We start from the raw sequence: 27,508 nt of genomic DNA, 5'->3' as shown, positions 1-27,508 counted from the left end.
CCTTCGAAGTAATAATGTAAAAGTGACTTCTGCCCCAGGAGGATGCCTATGCTGGGTGGAGTTTCTTCTTCATTTTTAGAAATTAGGGATTGATTCATGCTATCAAGAGATTCTAGCCATGGCCAGATGCTGTAAGGTCCAGGAGAGGAATGGCCCTCCCCGGTGCTTTGCAGGGCTGGACCATAGACAGAAAGGATCAGGGAAAGGCCCACCCTTCCTTGGGCCTCACAGACATGGTCATACGCTGCATGACAAGAGGGCCATACCCTAGCCTGGTAGTGCTGGGCTATGGATGATATCCACAGGGGACCCTTCTCCCCTGGGCCTCACAATCTTAGTCAAGCACTGCAAGGCTCAGAGAAGGGGTTTCTTTGATTTGTTCTGAAGTTCAAGGAATAATTCTTTCCAGTTACTTTCCTGTCTGCAAACTGGTAATGTCCCCAGATCCCAGTTCCACTTGTGTGCATTACTGATGGCCCACTAGAGAGTGTCTCACTGTCAATATGTTTTCCTTTACTAAAAAGAAGCAATAGTTTAAGCATAATGTTTGTCTCTTGTCCTTTGGGAATAATATTTGCTTCTCCTGGCCAGAGCCTGGTGTCCCCTGAATCAATTGAGGCTACCTAAGGAGACCTACCCCCAATTTGAAGAACTGTGCTGCACACTATTTGTCTTTATATTCTGCATTTGTCCAATTTGAAAGCTTTTACTTTGTTGAAGAGGCAAGGATTGTTTGTTCTATATAGTTATATTTCAATTGAAATGTTTGCTCTTTTGCTCTGTATTAGACATGACTGTAGTAGCCATTATGACAAAATATGGGCATGATGGTAAAATACTGGCCAGACACAACTCTAAATGCCCCCCTCCCACCCCCCCTTCCTTGGGCATTGAAGCGATAGTTCAGCACTGTGCAGCCCAAGGAAATGGATTGGTTAGTGAGGAAGGCTTGCAGCATCATTTAATTGCATTTGGGATGTGAGCATTGCACGTGTTAAGACAAAATTGTGAGAAACCATCATGTGCTAGTGTAAGTAGATGCATCTCAAAACTTATTTGAATTTACATCATTCTAATGTACAAAATGAAATGCACTCTGACACCATGTAAGTGTATATTAATAATTAAATTAGTATCAGAACATTTAAAGGCTTCAGAGTCACTGCTGGGTGTCTTGTAGCCATGTCTCAGGGCACATGATACCAACACTTTTTAGCCAACATATTGTTTTATCTTGTACTCGCTAGTATTTTACAGTGACTTGGGTGGTGTGTTTAATAGAAAGCAAGCTATTTCAACAGTTTTATTTGCGTTCATATTTTTCTTGCTCATCAATCTTCTGTGCCACATATTTATGTAGCACCAGGTATCTGAAAATCCATCTAGGAATGTTAATCCACACTGTTCCCCCTTAAGGGCACTCTACACGTTGCAGCACACCAACCAGTGGCAGAAGAAATATGACAACATAGTTCAATCCGTCAATCAATCAATCACAACATTTGTAAAGCGCACTACGTACCAGTTAGGGTCTCAAGGCGCTGAAAAAGGGGGGGGGGGAGGTTCGGTGCTGCTACTGGTCGAAGAGCCAGGTCTTAAGAAGTCTCCTGAAGGTGAGAAGGTCCTGGGTCTGTCGCAGGGAGGTAGGGAGGGTGTTCCAGGTCTTGGCGGCGAGGTAGGAGAAGGATCTGCCACCGGAGGTCTTGTGCTGGATGCGGGGGATGATGGCGAGGTTGGCGGAGCGGAGTTGGCGGGTGGGGGAGTAAAAGTTGAGTCTGTTATTCAGGTAGGCTGGTCCGGTGTTGTGGAGTGCCTTGTGGGCGTGGGTGAGGAGTTTGAAGGTGATCCTCTTGTCCACGGGGAGCCACTGGAGGTCTCTCAGGTGGTGGGAGATGTGGCAGCGGCGGGGTACGTCGAGGACCAGTCGGGCGGAGGCGTTTTGGATGCGTTGGAGACTTTGATGTCTTTTGCTGGGATGCCTGTGTAGAGTGCGTTGCCGTAGTCTAGTCTGCTGCTGACGAGGGCCTGGGTCACCGTTCTTCTGGTTTCCGACGGGATCCATTTGTAGATTCTGCGGAGCATGCAGAGTGTGTTATAGCAGGAGGAGGAAACAGCGTTGACCTGCTTGGACATGGTGAGGGCGGAGTTGAGGACGAAGCCCAGGTTGCGTGCGTGGTTGGCTGGCGTTGGCGGGGCTCCCAGCGCGGTGGGCCACCAGGAGTCGTCCCAGGCGGAGGGGGTGTGCACCCTGATGGAACTTTACAGGCTCCCTTTGTCAGCCTGCGCCATCTTCAAAAACAGCTGGGTCACCTACACAAAGCCATCACAATGCTTAGGAAGGGTCAGTAAACCCTTCCTATTACTCTTTAAATTTTATGCTTTTCTTTTACCATGTACAGCACTCTGCTACCTTTTGGGTAGATTCACATTATAGAAATAATGTGACTGGCAACCCTACCTCCTTGGACAACAAGCTACTGATCTCCGGTGGCTCTTTGCACACCCGCAACAAGGACACCTTTAGATGGAGAAAGTGTTAAAAGGCATTTCCCATCTATGCACCAACGATTTAAACGATATCCCTATATCCATCTGCACCCCCCAAATCAGCAGCAGTTTAAGAAACAGCTGAATACTTAACTCTTTAAAAACACTACACCATGATGTAGTAACAGTCCACCATTTACTCCTCTTATCACATGTTGACTTTCTCTTTGGCTTTCACACTGTACAGCACCCTCCAACCTTTCAGCTAGGTTCTCACTATATAAATATGCTATACATACAAATATAATTCACTAATCTTGAACCAATTTGTTAAAATTGTATTTAAAGATACGTTTTGGAGAGACTTAGGCCAAGACTTTCCACCCAGTGTGACTCACTTAAAGTAATGCCACTTAAAAACTTTAAAATATATTTATTCATTTGTGTTATTGTTTTGACGGAGATCTAATTCAGGAAAGTTGCTTCCTGCAAAGTTGTTTCAATAATAGCCAGTTTATAGTACTTTTTTAAATATTTTGTGTGACGTCATTACCTGTGAAGTCATTTTATGTGACACTGCATGCAAATTAGGGGGCCTGATAGATCCCATCTTGCCCGTGCCCCAAAAGACCTAGGACATAGAACCGGTCCTGTTCATCAAGAACATGTTATGATGGTGTTTACCTATTATCTCTACTGTACAACGGTGGCAATACTGCTCAGTGTTTAAGTGGATAAACCACTAGTAAGAATAATCTGCAGGAGTCCTGGCAGTTTTTGAAGCAACTGCCCTACAAAATAGGCGTGGTTCTCTCCTCTCGTAGATGGAGAGAAAACGGAAATGTGTCTCATTCACAATTAGCATTGGGATAATGGGACAACCAACAACTGCCCTGGCCCTTCATCTGTGACATCCATATGCTTGAGATGAATGAAAGTCCAGGCAGCAGCTTGGTGAACCAGGGTATAGAGGAGAGCAAGGAAGCCGAGGGGGAAGGGGGCCTCCCATTTTACCCCCAGTTGTCTATCAGAAGCCAGGGAAAAGATTTATGAAGTCACAGCTCAGTAGGGGCGTAGCTTGGTCAGTAATATTGGAGGGGGGTGAAAACGTCCGATTTCACAACAATCGCACTGGCATATCTTATTAAAATATATTATGAGAAGCATGATACAAGGGGGGCTTAACAGGCAGTGGAAAGATCGGAGTGCTGATTGTTAGGGGTAGTTAAAACACAATAGTTTTCAAACTAACAAAGTTTTAAGGCAAAGATGAGAGTGTGTGTGTGTGTGTGTGTATTTGTGCCAGTGTGGGCATGTAAAAAATCAAGGGTGAAATTCAACAGATACCTCGTTATACCCAACTGAAAGTACCTGCACCCAACTACGGATTACTTTTTTAAGGAGTGTATGTAACACCTCAAACACCCCTTCTTCCCACACCCCTGGAAACTGTGCCCCTACAGTAAAGCCCTTGGGAGGAACTGAGGAGGAGGGATGGAATAGTAAGGAAAGAAGTCCACTGTGAGTAAAAGGCTTGGGAGGATTTTTATTTGCAAAGGTTCTCCCCACTCATGAGGTTGACCAAGGACAAAAGCTTTTGTCCCTCCTCTGTCTTCATGTTATGGCAGTGGGGCCATGTGGGATTTTACCGCCCAGGTCTTAGACAAAACTGGGTGTTTTTTTTTCTCTATTAGGTGGTCACAGCACTCCTTAGCCCTTCTACACATCTGGGGGGCACGAAGGAATCAACTTCCCTTGAGCAAGCCAAGGGAGGATTTTTCTGGATCTCTTTGAGCAAGGCCAGGGTGTATTTTGAAATCCCTCTCGTCATTGGCAGGCACAGGCGGTTGAGGGGTTGTTGGGAGTGAAGCACCTTTTTGTTTGTAAAGTCTCTCTCTAGCCGTCATGACAGGGCAGTAAGGAAAGAGAAATGGCGGGCTTAAGACCAGCCCACTTTTGCATTATGCAGCAATGATTCTGCCACTCTGCTGCAGCATTTTGTCAGCTTCTTTCAATGTTTGCAAATGGCAAGAGGCTTTTTATTGATAGGGACGCTTGCCATCCAATAAAAACAATCACAAGTCTTTTTTCACCCGTCATTTTTTATTCTATTTATGACCGTCATAAAATTATTAAAAGTGCTAGAATTCTACTTTTGAATTTTACCGCTGATCAAAAGCAGAATAATAGAGGTCTGTATAACCTAATCTTGTATATTGTACATTATAATGTTTTATTTTTTGTCACTAAAAACACAAAAAGGTGCTTCCCAAATGTAGTATATTTTTGTTCGAAATAATTTGCTATTTTTGTGGAGAAAGTTCCCTAAGCAGGTGTCCATAGCAAATGGCACTTTTGCCCTTCTAGCCCAAACCCATGCCCTATATCATTGTCCCCCCTGACAATTCTATACACAAATTCACATAACTCCAAGTACTGTTTTTTTTTTAGAAAGTGGTGTGTATTGGGCTAAAGGGTCAGTGGAATTGTGCACACAACTGGCTTTTGCCAGGCTCTACCCTCGAAAGGCTGTGGAGAAGCCCTGTGAGTGAAAGGACTGGCTGAAGTAAGCCTGCCAAAGACTGATTCTGGTGGACTCCGAGGGAAGGGGTGCAGCGCACAGGACCTCCAGGGGTAACAGTGCACACCACTTGGCCTGGTTGAAGGCCAGGCCATTCAGCAAGAGCTTAATCGGCACACATGAGGTCCTGAGCAGGTATTGTTTTTGTATGTACATGTCCCTTTCCATCCATAAGCTTCTTCTTGATTTTCTCACCCTCCTCCTCCCTTTTTGCTTCCCAGCCACTCCCCTATTGACAACAAAAATGGACAACAATGATGCAAAGTTATACACACTCTTGGAAGAAACCTCCACACACAAGATACAGGGCCTACAACTGTACCTTTGAGAAATGCAATTATGAGTGACATACTAGTATAGCTGTGTTGCAATGCATACTCATGCCTTTGTGAATGGCCTCCTCTGACGTTAAATTGTTTAATTTTTTGGACTAGAAAAAACATACTAAGATTTACATTTAAGGTTGTATTTCTACTAAATTTTATTTTTAATAATTGTTTTGACAAAGACAATTAACATGTACATCAAGCTTTACAGTATGACAATATACCAGATATTCCTTTTATCATCTTTCAAATAGACCATAAAAAGCTGCTTTATTGAAAAAAAAATGAATGGACACTGGAGCCAGATTTCCGTAAAGAAATAAAGTTATAAAATAGGTCATTACATCTTTGGGATGAAATGAATCGAGAAATTGTAGCTACACGAATGGCCAAATGTTTATATAACCAAAAACTAGAATATCAATGCACCGTTTCTCTTTGTTAAAAAAGATGAATAGAAACAGACATCTAGACAAAGAAAAAATGCTTTAGATCACATAGTAAACACTGCTTCTACTTGGTATGCTGCCTGAATATTCTACATGAAGTATTTATTTGACTGCTCAAAGCATTTAATACCTTTTACTTTGTAATCGCTCCATACATGTTGGGAAAATTCCACTGAAAATGATTAATTTGCATGTGGCAGATAGCAGTATTTCCTCATTAAATATTTTATACAAGTCTAATGTTAAAAATAAAGATACTCTACACTGTATAGTACACCGAATACGCATTCTGCATCCGAACCTATCCTTTAAATTTACTGTCGTACATAAATATATTGAGATAAGATAGTCCTCAGGCTAATCACTACAAACTCATAGTCAATTTGTAGCAGTGCAAATATTTTACTACTTTTACAGAGTTTTTAGTCTAAAATGTAAAATATTTTAAGCTGCTTAACGGAATACCATGCTGTTTTATGGGCTAAACACCAATGTGAGGTTCAGAGAAGGTTCCTACAGGAAAAGACCCCAGCCTTATTTTATTAGGTGTTCTGCTACACTTTAGCCCTGAAGTAACCTGTAAAATGTCGAATAGAATCTAGGAGCAAGGTATCCCTATCGCTATATGCATGACAATGAATGTGTTTAATATTGTCAAGTTAAGACACTGTCTTTGAAACTGTTTATTGGATTCTGCAGAAGAAAGTATCTGCCTTGCAGCAAAGTAAATCGCTGCCTTAATTGGCATCAGAATGACCTGCAATAACCTACATGATAACCTACCTGCTGATTCTGAACAAGAGTTTATTTTTTCAATTTCGAAGTTACCTGTGGGGGTCTGCACCTGCATGTGGGAAAAGCATGAGGTAAGCTGGCGAGCGTGTCCCAAAAAGCAGCACCAGGAATCGCATGTCATTCTGTCCAGATTTTGTAGTAAATATCTTCCTTGCGGGATTCATATTTTCCAGAAAGGAAAGTAATAGGGCAACTACGTATCCATTTAGGACAGGTCATGAGCGCATGATTCGGACAAATCAATTGCACCCTGTAGAGAAGTTGTGAGAAGGTCTGCAATCTTCAAAATCAAAGTGGTATGCAGCCAACTCTGGCAGTCACAAAACATGAAGATCGTGGTTATCCTATCAATTACATTTCTGTTTTCTAGCCCAACTAGGGTTCTAAAAACACACTTCAGTTTTCAAAAACAACAATACAAACAACCTATTACAGAACAAGGAAACCTGTGAAAGCTATTGGTATATTTTACAACTCTTCACTGTAAATATTCTACACATTGTGTATTGCTAATATGCAGTATATTTACCCAATCCCTTGAAATCCCATTAATTGAATGTCTAAGCTCTGCTCATACGATTGCCCCATTAGGCTGGTTTGTATAATGGAAACGGCTAACTTAAAAAGTATAAATAATTTATATCCTCTTTTGAAAGCAACATCTAAATAATTTTGTGTAAATATTCACACTTAGTTGTTAATTGTACCCTTTTTATCAAAGTATTGCAGCTTTAAATTTTAACAATTTGAACGTGACAATATTTCACACAAAGAGAAAAGGAGTGATACATAGTTTGCAACTTAAGAAATTGATTGAAACCTTTCATGGCCTCGGAATAAAACTGCTGCGGATTTATTTTATGAACCTGTAATTTTGTAGTTTCTTCTTACATGTCTATTTACTTGCATGGATTTTTTAATTTAGTGTTTGTAAACTTTGTAAAACATTCACTGCTAATTATACCTAATCATGCATGACCAACAAGTGCTGAAGTAACAATCACTCAATTATAAAGAGAAACTAATGTACCAAGTGATATAACAGCTAAATTCATTTAGTGTGTACGCTTATTTGGGTGGTGACTGGGCATGGGCTTAATAAACAGTTCATAAACTAGTTCACAAAAAGGGTAGCATTGGACTGCTTGTGCTCATGCTTTACTTTGGCGGATGCTTAAATACTATATATCTTGTTACATCTGCGTTTATGGACAGCTTCCGAATAAGTACTTTTTTCACTTCTCAAAAGTAACTTTTATTAGCCACGTTCCTACTGCTTTAGAACATATTGAACCACTGAAATGTGTTTTCATTGCACTGCAGGGATAGTGGCAAGGAGCTAGTGAATACTTCATAACTATTACAAGTAATAATCGAAAAGATTTTAGAAGAAGGGGAAAGAAGACATAAGGCTACTTTCTTCAGAATTGGAGTCAAGTATTGGCGTGAATAAGTAAACAGCCTGAACTAGTGTTTGAAAGCATGGGCCACAAAACAAATACATGCACACGTTATTTAGTGTTGTTGAAAATATAGGAGCACTTTGAGCTTTGTCATAAGTGGAATAAATAACAATGCAATGAAAAATGTAAAGTCTAGATTGTGTGTTTTGTAGAATCAATTAAAAAAATGCATTCATTCAAACCATCAAGGGATAAGTTACACACACTCTTTCTTTCTATTTCTCTCTCTCTCTATGTTCCGACTGACTGCATTCAGTAGCTTTTAGAAGCTTGACTTACATTAGATACACGGCCTTAATTCAACTAAATTCTCCCTCAAGAGGTACAACTCAAGGTGGGTTTATCTTCTGCGATCAATTCATTGTGTACACCTCATTAGCAAACTACCTACAACTAGTTGAGTAAAGAGGAATCTCAAAAAGGGGAATGAGTCAATAAAACTGCCGCACAGATAAACTTGTCACAAATAGATATGTTGGACACAATCATGCCACACTTCCTTGTTTTTATTTGAAAGAAAGAGACCTAATTTATTCATGGAATTTAGTGTTCAAGTCGTTTTTGTACTCGGTCACGTCTGCCTGTCAGGATCAATGTCTATTGCAACAGGCATAATTGAGTTCAATTAGGGATTGTAGTTAGAAAAAAAAGTTAGCGTTGATGTAAATATTCTCCTGCTTCTTTTAGAAACTGTGGTAGCTAGTTATCGATGAAAATAAGTTGAATGGAGAGCAGCAAATGTGATTTCTGGACCTTGGTCCTCTTCTTCTGCTCCTGTAGCTCTCATAGACACACAGAATTACTTCTTCTTTGCATTGACATTTTTGCACACCCAGTTCATGCCATCCTACAAATGTAAGAGACAAATAAGGCTGATTAGGTAAAAAATAACAGCATTTTTATATTTTGAAATGAAAGAATTTTGATATTCATGAAATTAATGTGTAGTGGTACAACTGTCTTTCGAAGGCTGGTCTGAAGGCTCACAATGACAGTGAAAACACTCTGTCCTGTCTGTCACAAGGAATCATCATGTGCTGCCTCAAAGCTGAACTGACGCTCTCAGACTTAGCTCCAGGCAGACTTTTAGTCTCACAATTTGCTTTTCAACAAACAAGTAGGTTCTGAACTTGAAGAGTATTACTTTTACTAGATTGTCAGCCCACTGCTCCTGATTTTGACTTCTTCAAAAGAATTCTTCCAAACTTCACTACTTAGCTCCTCCTGGTCTTCTATCCAGTTCATGACTTTCACCCACATATGCAAGTAAATCCATTGCTTTACTCTCCAACCATTCTTGGTGGATCTCACTATTTTATTCACTCTAAGAGAAGGAATTTCACTATAAACGTTCTCTCTGCATTGCTTTGCACTTACAACTTCTTCCATTTGTATTTAGTTTTTCCCCAGGATTAAACCTAGTTCATAAACCCATACTTTTCTGTATTGTATTATGCCGTTTGCTAGATACCAATCATATTAACAATTGTCTTGATTCACAACCAAAGAGAATATTTGATGTGGTCCAACCTTCGCTCTATAATCTATTTTACTTTGTTAGTACGCCATTACAAGGTAACACAGTCTGTCTGATCCATTAACGGTCCATTTCATTACATTTTCTAAATCAATTAATTTACTAAAACTTAAAAGCTTTGAAGTTTTTCCTCTGCTTTCACATAATGTGCGCACCTTTCTCTGCATAAATATTCGTAATTTTGTTTGAAATACATTTGTTACATACTGTACAAACAATTTAAAGGCACATCTAAACGCAGAATCTAAATTATAAATGAAATATGGTACTTACCAGTAACGAATAATTTCAGTTCCTAGGTACTCTTCCTTTACTAAATTATGGAAAACTATGTTTTATTAAATAAAAAATGATCGAAATGGGATTTGTAATGATACGCTTTTAAAAGAAATATACAGATTATATATATTCATTTTAAGTATGCACACTTTTTCTTTCGATATCGTCAACAAAACTTGAATAAACTCTAATAAAACCGTTTCCCCATTTTTTGGGGCCTGATGCAGCACCATTGGGCAATAACAATTAAGGTCTTTAGTAGAATATAAAACAGTTAGCAAATTGTAACAGAGACCAAAATAATGGTTGTAAAAGAAAGGTGCTTTTCTAATACAAGAATAAAATATGCGTTTGTTTTGATCGTGTCACAGTTCTCAGTCAGGTGTTTCAGACAAGAGGGCCCCCTTCGCATACCAGGAGGAAGTGAATTATTCAGGCAGGCAACATAACTAGGTTTGGCTACCTCTATTGTAGAAACAGCGGTTTCAAAAGATTTTAGTTTACGTGGGCGACATCCCCAGATAAAGTTTCAGTAGGTTGTGGAAAATGCAGAATTCATCTGAAACTGGCATAATGTCCAATAAGATTTATTTCCCGGACATCAAATTGGTAGTCTTCAATTTCAATACCGTGTCATGAATTGACAGTCCCAAATGACTCTAAACTTTACCATTGTTCTTTGTTTAATCAGCATCCCCTTTACGAAAGAAAAAAAATCCTCGACATTCTACTGGCAATTAGGGTTCAGTGTTCACTGAACGTAATGAAACTTTACAATCTACCTGTGTAATCCAGCACTTATTGCACTAAACCATGTAAAAATCGTAATAGGCAGCGTGCACTCTGGCGCCGAAAAAAACATCTAAGCGATTTGGTGACATTCGAAGCCTCCTCAGCGGTAATAAGCGCGATATAAATACCATTTATATTTAAATGCAACTGAGAAACCAGTTGACCTTCGGCCTTTGGTTTATAATGTTAACCCTGGTAGGTATTATTGGTCGGTAACACAGAGTTCACATGCTGAAAAATTATTCTAGAATTAAAAGCAGTTGGCCTGCTCTTACCCATGTTAAGGATAAATGGGCAGTTATAATTAGTGCAACAATGTGCACTCAGATAAACGGCATTAAGTCACTTTGACAAACGCCACAAAACAAAACAAAAAACAGAAGCAGTTAAAAACCTTCAGAGTAATGGAAATCTTATCTGAGAAGGCTAAATAAAACCGATCGAATTCAACCACACAATATTGATGAAAGGAAAAATGATATTTAAATGAGAAATGAGGTAACAAGTAAGAAATCAAAATCAGAACACACTGACATCCAATGAAAATATAACAAAAGGGTAAAACAAACTGCATGTAAAAGCAGATGTAGGCAAACAAGATAAATTGGCGAAACTAGCCTGCGTGCAGGGTTTGGGGATCTAGGTGCCACTAACCACTTCCTTCAGCTAGCATCATAAAGTTCAAGAGTTATTGTGACGTCAAAAGGAAAATGAAGTAATTAGAAGGCTAATTATCCACATCCCTCCCTTATTTCATGCTGTTCGCCTCCAAGTATTCCATGCGCTCATGTGCATGATTTTGTTGCGATGCTCGCGCACAGTGTATGATATCACTGGGCTCGAGCATCGCTAGGCAACGGGGCGGTTTGAATCGGGGATTGTGAGGAGACAGTTGATGGTGGAAGACGTGCTCTATATGTTCCTGTTGAAGACGCGTTTTTATGTTCCTGTTGTTGGGGTCGTACATGTTACGAATAAAAGCTTGTCAACTCTTGATTGTCGTAACGTTATTCCTAACAAAATTGGCGATGAGCGACCCCGGCGAAGAACCTACACGTCCATCAAGCATTTCTTCAAAGCTTGAGGCAGGATCTCCAGGAAGTTGTGATACTCGTTTTGTTCCTGCCGTTTTTATCGGGACCTTGTGATTGCGGTAGGATTAATTCCTTTTCCTGCTATTGTTGTTTTCGGCGTTTCATCAAAGCGTCCTGGTGCTGCTTCGCGAGCTCATAGGCTGTTTGACGTTGCCAAGCAACCCATACTAAACACGTCCTTGCGCCGCATCACGCACTGCGCAGTTGTCTGTTTTGCCAAGCTACCAAGTCTCCTCGTACTGTTGCGCAAGCTCTACGCACGGCTTCTTTCGCCATTTACAAACATTGTTTGCAGTGGCTTAGCGACCTACCCTTAAAAAACTTGCTAATTTTTCTGAAATAAGAAAATATTTGTTTTAAAAGTTCATTTCATCATATTTTACGCCATGGCTTCAGGAAATGCATGGAATCTTAGCGCTCCTGAGCCATTCTTGCCTAAAGATGGAGAGGCTACTTTAAAATGGGAGGAATGGCGAGAATATTTTGTAAATTACATTTCTACATTTGAAGATGAAGAGGAACTTACTCCAGAAAAGAAGAGGAACTTACTCCAGAAAAGAAGAAGAAAATTATTTTACATTGTTTAGGTGCTAAGGGCCGAGAGAGGTTATCAATATGGTCAAAAGCGCTGAACTCACAGGAAGGTGCGCAAAGGCTGTTCTGCGCAGTGAGGAAAAATAATTTTCGAAGTTGGAAGACAATGCTACTATTGCCATGGTCAAGAAAAACAACGAATCGTCTATTAAGAGAGTCTATTCATCTCGTGGGGAGAAAGAGAATTCAATTCTGAAAGACAAAAGAATTTGTTTCAGATGTGGGAGCAAGTTTCATCTATCAAACGATCGGAAATGTCCGGCTCGGAATCAGAAGTGCTCAAATTGTGGTGTATTAGGACATTTTGCTAAAGTGTGTCGCAGAAGAAAATCTGGTGGTGGTGACGTGAGTGTTAAATGTGTGAGAGAATGTGATAGCGGTTCATCGGAGGAGTCTGATTCTAATTTATGCATTCTTAATGTAGATGATAATGTACAGAACGTCAAAGGCAACATTAGTAGACCTTTGTGTAATGTCACGATTGCTGGTATTGTTATTTCTGTTGTGGCTGATTCTGGTTCTCCCTACACTATCCTTAATAAGGAAATTTGGCAACAATGTTTTGAACCCGTTTTAGGTAAGTGCTTTGAAAAAACGGATATTTCTCCCAAAACATTCACGGGTGAGCCCATTAGAATTGTGGGTTACAGAAATTTGCTAATTAAATTTAAACACAAACAAGCGCATTGCAAGGTATATGTGGCGGTTACTGGCCCGTCTGTGCTGGGTTGGAAGGACCAGGGAAAGCTGGGTATTATTTTGGACCCCAGTATTTCTACACCTGTGTCTATTGTACAACATACCGAAGATTTCTCAGGAATTATTGCAAAAAAAATTCCCAATGTCTTTTCTGGCCAAATTGGAAAACTAAAGGGTTTCCAACACAAAATACAAATGAAAGCTAATGCCACACCTTGTATTCACAAAGTCAGAAATATACCTGTGTCTGTGAGGGACCAGGTAGAAGAAGAACTTCAGTCAGACGGCATTATTGAACCCGTTGAATCTGCAGAATGGGTCGCACCTTTGGTCGTAGTTAAAAAATAAAATAAAATGGCAGATTGAGATTATGTGTGGATCTCAGGGATCTTAATAAGAGTATTTTAGTTGATCAATTTCCCTTGCCAAAAATAAACTAAATGTTAGCTCGCACTAAAGGTATTAGATGGTTTTCTAGTATTGATCTTAAAGCTGCTTACCATCAGGTGCCTTTACATGCTGATAGTAGAAGTTTAACAACTTTTGTGACACCTTTTGGTTGTTACAGATTTAAAAGAGTACCTTTTGGGTTGGCTTCTGCTGCAGCTATGTTTCAGAGGTTAATGCACAAGGTATTATCGGACATGAAGGATGTACTGATTTTTCAGGACGACATCTTGATAATGGGGAAGGACAGAAATGAACATGATCGTAATCTAGATAATGTTTTGCATAGACTGAACACACATGGTTTAACAGCAGAAATTGACAAATGCAAATTTGCAGAAAACTAAATTAATTATTTAGGTCACGAGATTTCAGATGCTGGTATTAAACCCAAATTGGAGTTAGTTGATGCTGTCAAAAATGCCCCTAGACCTCAATCTAAAGATGATTTGCACGCTTTTTTAGGATTGGCAGAATTTTATGCTAAATTCGTACACAATTTCTCAGAAAAAACGTATGCTCTGCTTTAACTGCTTAAAACTAATGTTAAGTTTGTGTGGAGTGAGGCGTGCGATAAAGCATGTGAAGTAATAAAAAATGATGTGGCTAATGCCACACCGTTGCATGGGTATGACCCCATGTTGCAAAGTGTTGTCACAACGGATGCCAGTTCTAAAGGCATAGGTGCAACTTTATCCCAAATTGATGAAAAGGGAGTTGAATGGACCATAGCTTTTGCCTCGCGTTCGATTACACCGACTGAGGAAAGGTATTCTGTGATCGAGCGTGAGACACTTGCGTGCGTTTGGGGGTTAGAACATTTCAGACAGTACATTTGGGGTTATCATGTTTTGTTAAGATGTGACCATAAGCCGCTCACTAAAGTGTTGACAACAAAAGGGTTAATTTCAGCATCACCCCGTATAGCTCGTTTGTCAGTTAGACTTTTAGATTTCAATTACAGTGTACAGTATGTTCCTGGGGTCAAAAATGTGGTGGCAGATTTTTTAAGCAGAATGCCTTTACCTGTAGTGAGTGGTGAGGATACTGACATTGACAATTTTACAGTAGCTAATGTGTTAGCTGATTGTCCAGGTATTACCAAAGAGGACTGGGAACAAGCTCAAGCTCAAGATGACATTGTTAGTGCAGTTAGCGGTTATATCAAGAATGGATGGCCTAAAAAACATTTGTTAGATCATGGTATGCGTGTGTTTTGGGAATTGAGACATGAACTCTCTCTTGAAGGTGGTCTAATTTTTAGAAATGGCATGGTTATTCCTCCCACATCTATAAGACATAGGATTATTGACATATGTCACGAAGGACATCTTGGCATAGGTAAAACCAAAAACAAAATTAAGTGTACTTATTGGTGGCCAGGTTTGGACTCAGACATTGAAAGGAAAGTTAGAGATTGCTATGCCTGTAATTCATCCGACAAGACTCAGGTAACATTAAGACCACCTCTCCATCCTATTCCGTGTCCGGATGGACCTTGGGAAAGGATAGGCATAGATATTGCAGGGCCAGTAATGTATGATGATAAGCAAAAGTATTTATTAGTGTTGGATGACCATTTCTCAAAATGGCCAGAGGTTGAGATTGTTAATAGGGCTGATGTGGATTCAATTGTGCACTTCCTGGACAAGGTGTTTCTGAAAGAGGGTTTACCTATATGTATAGTCCGCAACAATGGACCTCAATTTATTTCTCGTATTTTCAAAGATTTTGTAGAGGGGAAAGGTATTGTACATAATACTACTGCTTTATATCATCCGGCAGGGAACGGTGCTGTAGAGAGATTCAATCGGGTGATCAAGGGTGTCATTCAAATGGCAAATTGTAACAATTTGGATTGGAGATGTGAATTAATGCGGAATTTATGGTCATATAGAACGACACCTTGTGTTTTTACAGGGTATTCTCCCTTTGTGTTGATGAGAGGGAGAATTCCCACTGGAAAAGATAATGTGGGATGGAGCTCTGGGGATAAGAAGGTTGATTGGACACTTAAACAAGTTAAACACAACATTAAATGTTCCCAAGAGCAAAGCAAAATGTACTATGACACAAAACACAAATGTAAAGAACAAGTCATAAAAGTTGGTGATCTGGCGAGAGTTAAGAAACCAGGTTTCATAAAAAAAAAGTAATAATAGATTTTCAGATCCTCTTAAAGTAGATAGAATTTTTTGCAATTCTGCATTATTGAGTGATGGTAAGGTTTAGCACATGTCATCATTGTCCATGTGTAGGAATGTTAATTCTGGGTTGGTTGGGAAGGAAAGAAAAGTTATCAGTCCAGAACGCAAGGAATGCAAATTTGACTGGTTAGATGATTGGAAGTATCCACCTTCTGATGATCCTGGTTATAACTCAAACGTACAGCCTAATGTTCATATTGTTAACAATCATATTTGTTTGCCTGCAAGGAAAACAAGCAGGTGTGGTCGTTTAGTCAGGACACCAAGCAAATTTCAAGATTATGTCTGTTTTGCGTGAAGCTACGGATGTGAACTTATTATTCTTTGCGGGTAAAATTGTTCTTTTGTTGAAATTGTATTCACTCTTTTATTTGTTGTATTTTCTTTTTGTTAGGGGGAAGATGTGTTGCGATGCTCGCGCACAGTGTATGATATCACTGGGCTCGAGCATCGCTAGGCAACGGAGCGGTTTGAATCGGGGATTGTGAGGAGACAGTTGATGGTGGAAGACGTGCTCTATATGTTCCTGTTGAAGACGCGTTTTTTATGTTCCTGTTGCCGGGGTCGTACATGTTACGAATAAAAGCTTGTCAACTCTTGATTGTCGTAACATTATTCCTAACAGATTTGATTTCCCCTCTTCCTTTAACTTTGGTTAAGAGTTTAATCCTCGGCAAGGCTCTTCCTTCTACTTATCCCGTTATTTTACCTTGTTTAGCCACGTGTTGTATCTTAACATTCCCATCATCTCCCTCTTCCTGTCTTTGTGGCTGTGCTCCTCCATTTCTTTGATTTAGTGTCCTCGTCAAAAATCTGAACCAGATTCATCCAAGCTCAGGAAAAACCTACCACCAACTTAGTCAATCAGTCTCAGGATTATTGCCACAAACCTGTTCCTTTTTGCATTCCACCACCGCCCTTCACTACCAGACATTTCATAGTTTGGAGGCCTCCAAACTGACCTTCCAGGAGTTCTTGACTACTAACTCCATGTGAAGTGGAACTGAGAGGAACGCCTCAGGTGGCTGAACCTAATTAATCTCGGTAATGGCAATGCCATCTTTCGACTGCCTACTAATGTTATTGATTTGGGCTAAAAGCTGACAGCCTGGGGTTGAGCTCCCTCCATTGAAAGTTTATGGATTTGTCTGGACTTCACAACAGGTACCTTGCATTCCAGACAGGCATTGTCCCGGTGAGGAGAGTAACTTTTAGCCATAGGCAGCAGCGTCCTTTTGATAATAAATGGTGTCCAAGCTGTCTGCTACTTCAGTCATCTCATTACCGTATTTAGGCTCTTGCTCTTGTGGCCAGAGACCTTTGGTATCTGTGCTTAGACCGCCACCTCATTTTGCAAGCAAACACACAATGGTAGATTGGAAGTCTTGACAAGGGAGCAACCAGCTGATTCGCATCAGAGCCTTTAACAACAGTTACAGTTCCTCTAACTTTGTGGTTTTGGGTGGAGCTGTCAAGTTCCAAACTTCTTTGGTTAACAAGTGACTCAAAGGCTTCCTTTGTGGCTATCTTCTTGCAGGATTGATCAGGTATACATCCTTATGTATCCCCCTACTCACTTTGGTCAGATTGCAAGCCGTATGAGTTGGTACAAATCATTTATAAACCTTCTCATTCGGATTACTTTGTGGAGGACCATGTTTTGCTTATTCAGTTGCTTCTGGTGAACAATCTGGTAACCAGCAGCTGTCAGGCATGCTAGATTTCTACGTAATTGGCTTGCCCAGGTCTTTCATGATCAGTGTTCGAGGTCCTCCAAGTAACTTGAACCTCTAAGCACCATTAGGGAATAGTCCTCAAAATGGCACAAATGTTTATGCTTGGGTATGGGACTGGACATGGAGTCTGCTGCAGCCCCTGTATTTGAAATTGTCAAATTCCTTACACCATTTTTGAGGCAAGCCTACTCTATGTAGAACTGTTTTCACTCACCCACTTCAGTATGCTTTCAATTGGTTTTAAGGCAGAAGGTGCCTTTGATGTGTGTAGAATCTAGTCACGAGGACAAGCTATCTCAAGGCAGACTAAAACTCTTCAAACCTCTCCCCCCACTTTCGACCAGAACACCTGCCTCTTTATTGTCCTCAAGTCCTTCAGATACCCGCATAAAGGTTTTGGCTGCACCCAGCATGATGGCTCTAGGCTGTTAAGTTGGTGGTGGGTATCAACACCCATTCTTCTGGCATGCATTTCACTCAAGTATATTGCCTTGAATGCTCTGTTCCAAGGTGGCAGCCTGACAAGAATCTTCAATGCAGTGTATCTGTCTACCAATTCCACCTTTAAGCCCTTTTACTGATGTTCAGTAGAGAGCGCAGCACCTCACTTTATGCAAATAATAACCTCTACATGTATTGGATAAAGTACCTTTGCCTATACAACATAAGGATAATGTAAGTCACCTAGGAGTTCTGAGACCTTAGAGAGATAAAGCCAAAGCCACTGTTATTTTACAAGGCTATGGAACTCCGAGGTGGTGCAAATATCTTTTTAACATACTGCAGAGGGTATTTTATTCCATGGTCACATCATCACTCTTTCCACAAACATCTTAGTCATATATTCTTTAAACGGTCAAACCATACAACCATAAAAGATAAAAACGCATACAAAACACAGCAATGCATTAGACTCCTCATAAAAATACAGACTGGCTCAAGTAAAATTACTCAAACATCGTAGATACCAAGATAAAACCATTAAAACAAATCCCATTTCAAATGAAGACTTCATAAGACATCATAGATAGGAGAATTAAGCCAATACAAATTACCACATTTAATGCCTATTCAAGATAAATAACTTGCTACTACAACACAGAGATAAGGCGAGGAAAAGTATTGTATAAAAGTCAGCGCCATTCTACATTGCCTAAAATTGGCTTGTCTTAAAACTGGCATTAGGTAGTGCTTTGTCAGTGCAGTATAGAATTTGCAAAACAGCAAAGAGTGCATCATCATTTGAGCAGAAAGGGAGTCAGAAGGACACCAGGGAAAGTTTTAAAATAAGCACCGGGTTCTGGGAAGGCAACCAGGAAATGTGCAGTATTCATCCTCAGTCTAGTCAATATAAATCTGTATAACTAATTTGAAACCAAGGTGAGATATGGTTCAGTGCCTGATGAAGTACGTCATGTTATGATTTAAAATTGTGTTTTTCTCACATTCTTTGTGTGTTCTTTCAGCATCAGTGTGCCAAAAATTGCCTTAAAGGAAATATAACTGCTGGTGAAAAGAATATCTGGATTGTCAAAAAGGTCTGATAATTGCAGGGTGTGACTAACTTTTTTGTTGTATGACAACCATGGGATCAACCATGGGATCTTTAGTGCATTCTCTAATTTGATAAAGTCTATTAGAACCAATTGATTAAAAAGGTTTTCCTTCTTGGTCCATATCTCCACCCAAAGCAAAAGTGGCTGTAGTTTAATTAGACCACTTGCATAATCAAGCCTTAGTTCTGCATGACATAAATAAGTAGCAGTGCTTGAGGGGGCAGACAACACTCTACTAATAAACCTATTCTCAGCCCTGTGTGTAGATAAGTAATCTTTTGTATTCCAAAGGCAGGCACCATAAGTGGTAACTGACCGACATTTTGTCATCCACTCTGTAAGGGGTCTGATGGAAAGTTTAGAGGTGAAACCAAATATAGCCTCAATGCTACTTGCAAAGGCTGCAGCTTTAGCCCCACCGAATGGGCCCAATTTAAGTCTGTCATCAAATAAAACACCCAGATATGGGAATGATGGCACAGCACTAATTGTTTTGCTATTATCAGTAAATGATGTAACTTTATTATTTTATGTGAGCAATATACCATAATATGTGTGTTGGCCTGGTTTACAGCCAAGTCTAGATCAGCCATGAAAGTACAGAATTGATCTAGCAAGTGCTGGATCTTAAATCCTTGGGGTATTGCTCCTTCACATGAAAGCTAGTGACATGAAGAATAAAGAATCTGTAGAGCGCAAAATAGACACACCAAAAAGGAGTAGTAATTTGTACCCAAAACATATTAGAATCAGTTCAACGTAAGTCAAATTATAACAGGATGTTTCTCAGAATGAGTGAGTATTAAAAGGCATAGAGATTTTATGTACATACAAAACTCAATGAGCTAAATCACTCCTCTTTGCACATCAATGTTCGTTTTACAAAAACGAAAAGGCAGTTCTCTTTCTTTTTATTAAAATGCCGCTTCAGTGATGCCCCTTGAGTTTCCTTTTACTTTCGCTGCTGCCTCTGGCAGAAGGCATTATAACTTCACAACTCACCTTTAATGAGTCATTACAGTTCAACATCTGTGTCATTTTATTACATGCGCGTACGGATGTCAGATACAGTTTTTCTACTAGATTCATAGGCTTCCAAGCATCATGTTACAATACAGATTCCCCTGCTCTGGATGGAAAACAATAATTTTAATAAAGTCAGAGACTAATAGTTCCCTCTATCATTTGACCTCCTACAGTGTCTGTGTTTTTCACTATCCCTTTGAGGTGGAGACACTGTCGAATTTTAACTCCTTTGGCTTTGTTTAGGTACGCTGGAAGACCTAGTAGTATTCCATAGTTTGTCTTTGTGCACTCCTGCTCCACAGCAAGAATGACGGGAGTTATGATAGCTACTTGGTCTTTTGTTTCAGTGAAGTCTTTCCGATGCCTCTACTACTTTGCATTTATGAAGTTTAATACTGCTCTACTAAACAGCATCACAGAGAATTGATGCAAATACACCCGTCATTAATTCTGACCCTAATACAGAAAAATCGATAGACTGATCCCGGAGAAGAACTTTTTTTTTTTTTAAATATTAAACACTTGAAAATGTAAGAGCCATGATTTCACATTTGTCCTAACTGCCTGAAAATTGCAGTAATGTTCACTCAGTCAAGGTTTCCTATGCAAAGTCGATTTTAATGCCCTGGCTCTTAAAGGAAACTCATTTTTAGGGACGGTTTTTCCCTCACTTCTCAGCAACCCAAGACCGTTTTTTTGCAATTGTAGAGGGCAGAATGATAGTGCAGCAGTTACACTGCTGAGTATTAAATCACTAGCAGAACACTGCTGGGCCAAAATTCACACTGGTCTAGAGGTTACTGCTGCAGGAAAGCCCTTAGTGCTGGAGTTTAAGAGCAGAGATAAACCAGGAACGAGAGGAAAATCACAACGCGGAAGTAACAGGACAATAACCTGAGAAAGATTAGGTCCAGGGGTCCCCTGACAATGCAATGCTGGGTGGAAGTCTACACTGTAGTGTTGTAGAAGCTCTTTTTAAATGTGCAATTTAGGGTGGCAAATTATGTGTGCAACTTAGTAATTTTAACGATGCATATGATTGTAAGCAATGAACTAATGATTTTGCATTTCAAACAATATAATTATGGAATTTAGATGGAATGAGATGCTGTATCGCACAAGGAGCATGAAATGGTTTTCTTCCATTGATTTGAAAGCGGCCTATCATCAGGCACGATTGCATCCAAACAGCAGGAATTTGACTGCTTTTGTTACACCCTTCGGGTGTTATAGGTTCAGACGGGTGCCATTTGGTTTGGAGTCAGCGGCTGCAATGTTCCAAAGACTAATGAGCTCAATTTTGGAAGGAATTGACAATGTCATGGTGTTTCAAGATGATATTCTCCTAATGGGAAAATCGAAGGAAAATCATGATCAAACGTTATTACAGGTTTTAAATGTTTTATATGAGAAAGGTTTGACAGCGGAATTCAGCAAGTGCAAATTTGCATGTGACCATGTCAATTATTTGGGGCATGTAGTATCTGCTGACGGCATTAAACCCAAGGAGGCGTTAGTATCAGCAATAAGTAAGGCGCCCAATCCCCAAAACAAGGAGGAGGTTCGTGCTTTTCTAGGGTTAGTAGAATTCTACTCAAAATTTGTTAAAAATCTCTCGCCTAAAACGTATTGTTTGAGACAATTGCTCAAAATAAGGAACAAATTTGAGTGGACGGAAATGTGTCAGAATGCTTTTGAGGTGTTAAAAAATGATATTTGCAATGCACCTCCTTTACAAGGTTTTGATGTGAATCTTAAGTGTATTATCACTACAGATGCTAGCTGTAAAGGCATAGGAGCAGTTCTGACACAGGTAAACATGGAAGGTAATGAGGATACTATTGCTTTCGCGTCACGCTCATTGACTCCGACTGAAGAGAAGTATTCAGTTATTGAGCGTGAGGCACTGGCATGTGTGTGGGCGTTGGAATATTTTAGACAGCATGTGTGGGGTACTACGGTCACGTTAAGGTGTGACCACAGACCGTTAGTGAAGGTTCTAACCACAAAGGGGTTGTACAAAGCTTCGCCTAGGTTGGCAAGATTATCGTTTGTTTGAATATAATTACATTGTACAATATTTGCCTGGTGTTAAAAACATCGTTGCAGATTTTCGAAGTCGCATGCCTTTACCAACCAAAAATAAGGAAGATGACATAAACGAAGATGTGTGGGTGGCTATTGTGGAAGAAGGTGTGTGTCAAGGCATTACACGCAATGATTGGAAATTAGCACAAGAGGGTGATGAGGTGCTAAATGATTTGAGTGTTGCAATTACGAAGGGATGGCCATTAAAAAAAAATTATTAAGGCAATCTTGCTACCTTTCTGGGAAGTAAGGGATGAGTTGTCCATGGAAGATGGGTTGATTCTCAGAAATGGGAAAGTTATACCTCCTGTTGCATTAAGAGAGAAAATTCTTGAAATATGTCATGAAGGACACCTTGGCATAGGAAAAACTAACAGGGTAAAGTTTTGGTACTGGTGGCAAGGTATAGATAAGGATGCAGAGAAAATTGTTAGAAACTGTCTTGCTTGTGAGAATGCTGATAAGACGTAAGTAGTTTTGAAACCATCTTTACATACCATTCCTTGTCCCAATATGGCTTGGGAAAGAGTAGGTATAGATATCATGGGACCTATTGGTGAGAATGAAAGGTTTCTGCTGGTTATGGTGGATCATTTTTCAAAATGGCCGGAGGGGAGTATTGTACAAAAAGCTGATGCAGTTAGTATCATTAGATTTATGGATGAAATATTTGTGAGAGAGGGCTTACCGAAATGTATCGTGTCGGACAATGGTTTGCAATTTGTATCTTCTGTTTTCCAAGATTATATTAGAAGGAATGGTATTCAGCATAGAACTACCTCGTTATATCATCCCGCAGGTAATGGGTCTGTGGAGAGATTCAACCGAGTACTTAAAGGTATGATTCAATTGTCTAGTTGTAACCAATTAGTGTGGGAAACAGAATTATGGAAACCCTTATGGGCTTTTAGGGTTACCACATGTGTGAGTACTAATGCTAGTCCGTTTGAGCTAATGAGAGGAATGACACCTATGTCGAAGGACAATGTGGGATGGCTAAAAGTTGCTAAAAGAGTGGAATGGAGTCCGGAAGAGGTGAAGAAGAATATTGAAAAGGCTCAGGATAAATACAAAAGATATTTTGATGATGTCCACAAGAGTAAAATAAATCAAATTGTGTGTGGGAGATATAGTGAGGGTTAAAACCAGTAAGCACACAGGTAAATGTCAAAGTAGATTTTCATCTCCCCTCAGAGTAGAGGTAGTGTATGATAATTCTGTAAGGTTAAGTGATGGCAAAATACGGCACATGGCCGTGTTGTCATTGTGTAAAAGGACAAGTGACACGAGAAAAGGGAGTGTTCGGGATGGTCAAAATTGTAAGGAATGGTTGGAAGATGAGAGGAATGAGCAGGAATGTTTGAATCAAGGTGAGAGGAGTGAGCAGGAATGCTTGAATCAACATAAGAACGTTCCTAGTGGTCCTAGTAATGCAGACGACTTGTCTACGTCTTCTCATGATGCATGCGGATCACAGGGTGTTCTTAGTAAGAATGTGAAATGGAGTAGTTCTGGCAGAAGAATCTGTAAACCTAAAAGATTGGAAGATTATTATTCTTAAAGATATGTTTTAATGACTTATGTTTCAAATGATCTTTAATTGTATTGTTTGAAGTGAAGTATTTTCATATGTAGGATTTGTTTAGTTTTATTGGTTGTATTGTTTGTATTGGTTGTATTTTTTTTTGTATATATTGTAAAAGGGGAAGATATGTAGTGACGGTTTCCTCATTCCTGAATGCCTCACGCTATGTCTTCTCGCGGATGTGAGAATGACGGGGTGGCATTCCAGAATTCCTATACAACATTTTCATGGGAGACACCATTTATTTCAAATGTTTGCAGTTTCTGGTGTTCTTCTTCACTTGCTCCTGCTCATTCCTCCCTCCCAATCTGTGATCTTCTGCGAGTCTGGTCTCCTCACAGTTTCCACAGAGCACAGAGCTCTAGCATGTAAAAGAACTGCGATATTAGAAAGCATGCATTGTGAATGACACATTCCATTGTGTGCCCGGTCTATCATTTTGAAGGATTTCTGATGGAAGTTTTGATGCAGGCATGAAGAAGAACATCACTCTATGAGTTATTGTTAAGAAACGTTTCATATTATGTTGTACATCCCAGAAGTGCAGTTACTGGTGAAGCAAACAGAAGATTTCTCTTACACTGAAGAATGGGCTTGTGCTAAGAGTCGTTTAGAATTACTAAGTTGTTTTTGTATTAAACCTTGTAAACTCAACAGTGATCTACAACTCAGTTCTTGAGTGGTCCTAGTTTCTAATTCTGATTTCATTCTGCTTAGTTTGTGTCATTGATGGGGCAGGGAGTCTTAGTGCTAGATCAATAAGGAGTCTTGTGAAGCTGAACTACCCATGGTAAAATTTGGGATTCTTACAATTTGGTTTTCAGGAGATTATTGGGGTTTGTTCCCACAATTTTGGTAGCAGAGGATGGGTAAAGTAACAGCAACTCCTCTTTAAGGGGTCCCCTGAAAGAGGCTTGTCGTTTTGCAGTCTTTTATGTCCAGATTAAAGGAGAAAAGAGTTTGGGGAAAATTGCCACTTTTTTGGTGTCAGATCCTTCTGGGAAGAGACTAGCTGTATTGGCTGTGCATCTCTGAACTGATTCAGAGTCTAAGTATGTTTCTGAGTTAAATTGCTTGAAAATGCGATGAAGAAGCTTACAATAGAGTTATGTAGCACAGACAGCGCACGGCTTGTGGTAAGTTCACACTGCAGAGTGCTAAGGCACTGTTGAGAAACTGCTAGAAAAAGGTTCATACTACAGAAGCCCCATAACACTGATACTGATCTCTACACAGTACGAGATAGTAGCATAGCTCTACCTCATTATGACACATTTGCAAAACAAAAAAACACCAGCCTGACTAATCTCTATAATGAAGAAACCTTTTCCAATGAAAATACAAATACACTGGGCCTGTACTAGAATTCTGGATCCATTACAAACTTATATAACAAATATTCTTACAATTACTAAATAATTAGTAGTTTATTAAAACTGGAACAAAGAGAAATTGAAAAAAAGAAGAAATAGGTCACTTGACGGTTTTCTAAATCTATTTTGGTCAGGATGCAACAGATTGTCAGCACTGGTTGGGATAGCAGGAAAAAGTAAAAGGTAAAATTTAAAAAAACTAAAAAAAAGAGATAAGGGAGTGAGGGTAGAGAGGGAAGAGGGATGGTGGAGGGGTCCCTAACTCTGGTTTGGAAGGGATGAGGGACAGGGATTGATAAGTGGGATATTCATTTTAAAAAGGTGGCGGGAAGGTGGACAAGCAAGGAAGGCTGGAATAAACAAGGGACTGGTGTTTTTGTGGGTGGTAGTGAAGGGGACAGAACCCTCTGCAATAAAGAAGGGAGGGTTAAAGAAGTATTCTTAGAGAGAACGTGGTGTGGAATCACCTGAAGAAACACTCAAAAAAGGGAGCAAAGTCAGCTTATCACCATAACCGTAAACACAATCATTTTTCAGCAAGAAAGACATTCAGGTTTGGTTTGTCAACCTGGTGAATGCCATTCATAGGGAAAAAGTTGAGGAATACTGTTTTGACAAAGGTTTCATCATAAATGTTTTTTCGGAGTTTATTTTGCACAAAAATCACATAAACCCATTACAATTTAGTCTAGTTTTGTAGGTTGGCATCACACCAGGAATAGGCACTATTTACACCAAATGTAAAAAGGCCCAGTTGCATAGGTGTTGTGTGAACACTGAAATGGAAGAGAATTTTGGAGATTTAATGATGTTGGCCTACTGTGCTGCCACCACACGTGCTCGTATAAAGACAAAATCATGTTGGTGAAAAGCTAAAGAACTACTAGTCATTCAAACATTCAATGAAAAGCACAACATGTAGTTAGTCTAGTGTACAATTCAATTCATTCTTAAAAGTAAGTATACTCTATAAATGAGGAACAGAAACAGAGAAGGAAATGGTCAGGTTCAATGTGGTCAATGAAAGTCACGAAATGACTTCAATTCTAACCCTTTACTACTATTTCCTTAACCATCAGAGATCTTTATCTAAAATCCACAGATTCCTAAAACTTATTTTACAATTTGACGGACACACACATCTAAAAAGCACAAAAACAGCTACCCTGTCGCAAGTTTTTGCAAATAAAGCCCACAGACTATGAACAGTAGCCGATTCTACGGAAGAATGGATATTTAAGTTACATAATATAACTATATGAGAACTGATCATATTGTCTGATACAGTGCTTCGTTTTCAAAACAAAACAGGCATTAGCAAAGCCAATAAGTCTGGCGATTGGGTGCCAGCCTTTTTACTTTGCCAAGACTTATTTAACTACAGCTGTTATAAAACGTTATTCGTGAGGAGCTCCAGAGCCCGTGGCAATATAAAAACAAACACTGGCTAAAAGCAAAATTATTTTTTTGTTGGCACAACAAAGCACACTTTGCCATAGTAGTCCCTAGTATTAAAGGGAATTACTATGTGTTGATGCGCTCTTTCTGAAAGCACAGAAAGCCATCACTCAGAGTGAAGTTAGTCAGTGAGGCTGACTTCACTGCCCCATGCTGTCGAGGGCGGAAGAAACATCTTAATGACACACCAACAGAACAATGGATGAAGAGATCTGGCTAACAGTCAGTGTAAATAAGTTTATTATAAATTTAATTTAGTACAATAAAACGTCTTGGCTAATACCAGATCTAAAAAGACGGGATAATGCAAAATTGTCCAACAGAAAAATAAGATTTAAAAAAAAAAAAAAAAAAAGGGAGTTGTCCACGTTTAAAGACCCATGCTGCAAAATAATGTTAAAGCAATGTTCCAGTTCTTTACCCTCAATTAGGTTTGAGAGACTTCCTCATAAAAGACTTTAGCCAGGCCAGGCAACTGGTAAAATGCCTATAGTTGTTCGGATGACCTATATTACTGGTCGGTGAGATCAAGAATGAAGAATTTTCTCTGCTTCTGTTTTGGGGGTAGGGGTGTTGGGGGGGGGGGGGAAGGGGTACAGAGTTTCTGCTAGATGATGCAGAATTCTGAACGGTAGTATAGTATATCTTTGTCTGGCTGTTATGAAAATGTTTAGCCTTTTCTAAAAGAGAGATGCATCTTTCTGTGTCTTACCGTGAGGAATTAGGGTACAAAGTCTGCATGTCTAGTGTCCAACATTTACAGTCCCAAGCCCCTAAAGAGATACAAAATTAATTCTATGTTAGCCCCCTTGCTAAGGGCAAGTACTGGATCAGATTGGAAAGCTGGGGCTGGCACGTTAAGTAAACAAGCAGTCTTGTCTCGAAAATTTCTTAGAATCTGGAAATCCCCCCTTCCATCCCAACCTACTACAGAAG

General features: G+C 39.7%; 1 protein-coding gene across 2 annotated transcripts in view; it reads right to left on the bottom strand.

The window, feature by feature from the left end:
• Positions 1–5,524: 5,524 nt before the first annotated feature.
• ARL3 (ARF like GTPase 3) overlaps positions 5,525–27,508 on the bottom strand; it is a 197,643-nt gene continuing 175,659 nt past the window's right edge. For both annotated transcript variants that reach the window (XM_069239508.1, XM_069239507.1), the window contains exon 6: positions 5,525–8,948. In XM_069239508.1, the coding sequence (XP_069095609.1) occupies positions 8,901–8,948 (48 nt within the window). In that variant the 3' untranslated portion in view covers positions 5,525–8,900. The remainder of the gene's footprint in view (positions 8,949–27,508) is intronic.

This window comes from Pleurodeles waltl, chromosome 6 (genome assembly GCF_031143425.1).
Source record: "Pleurodeles waltl isolate 20211129_DDA chromosome 6, aPleWal1.hap1.20221129, whole genome shotgun sequence".
NCBI lineage: Eukaryota > Metazoa > Chordata > Amphibia > Caudata > Salamandridae > Pleurodeles > Pleurodeles waltl.
This window is presented reverse-complemented; position numbering and strand designations above follow the sequence as displayed.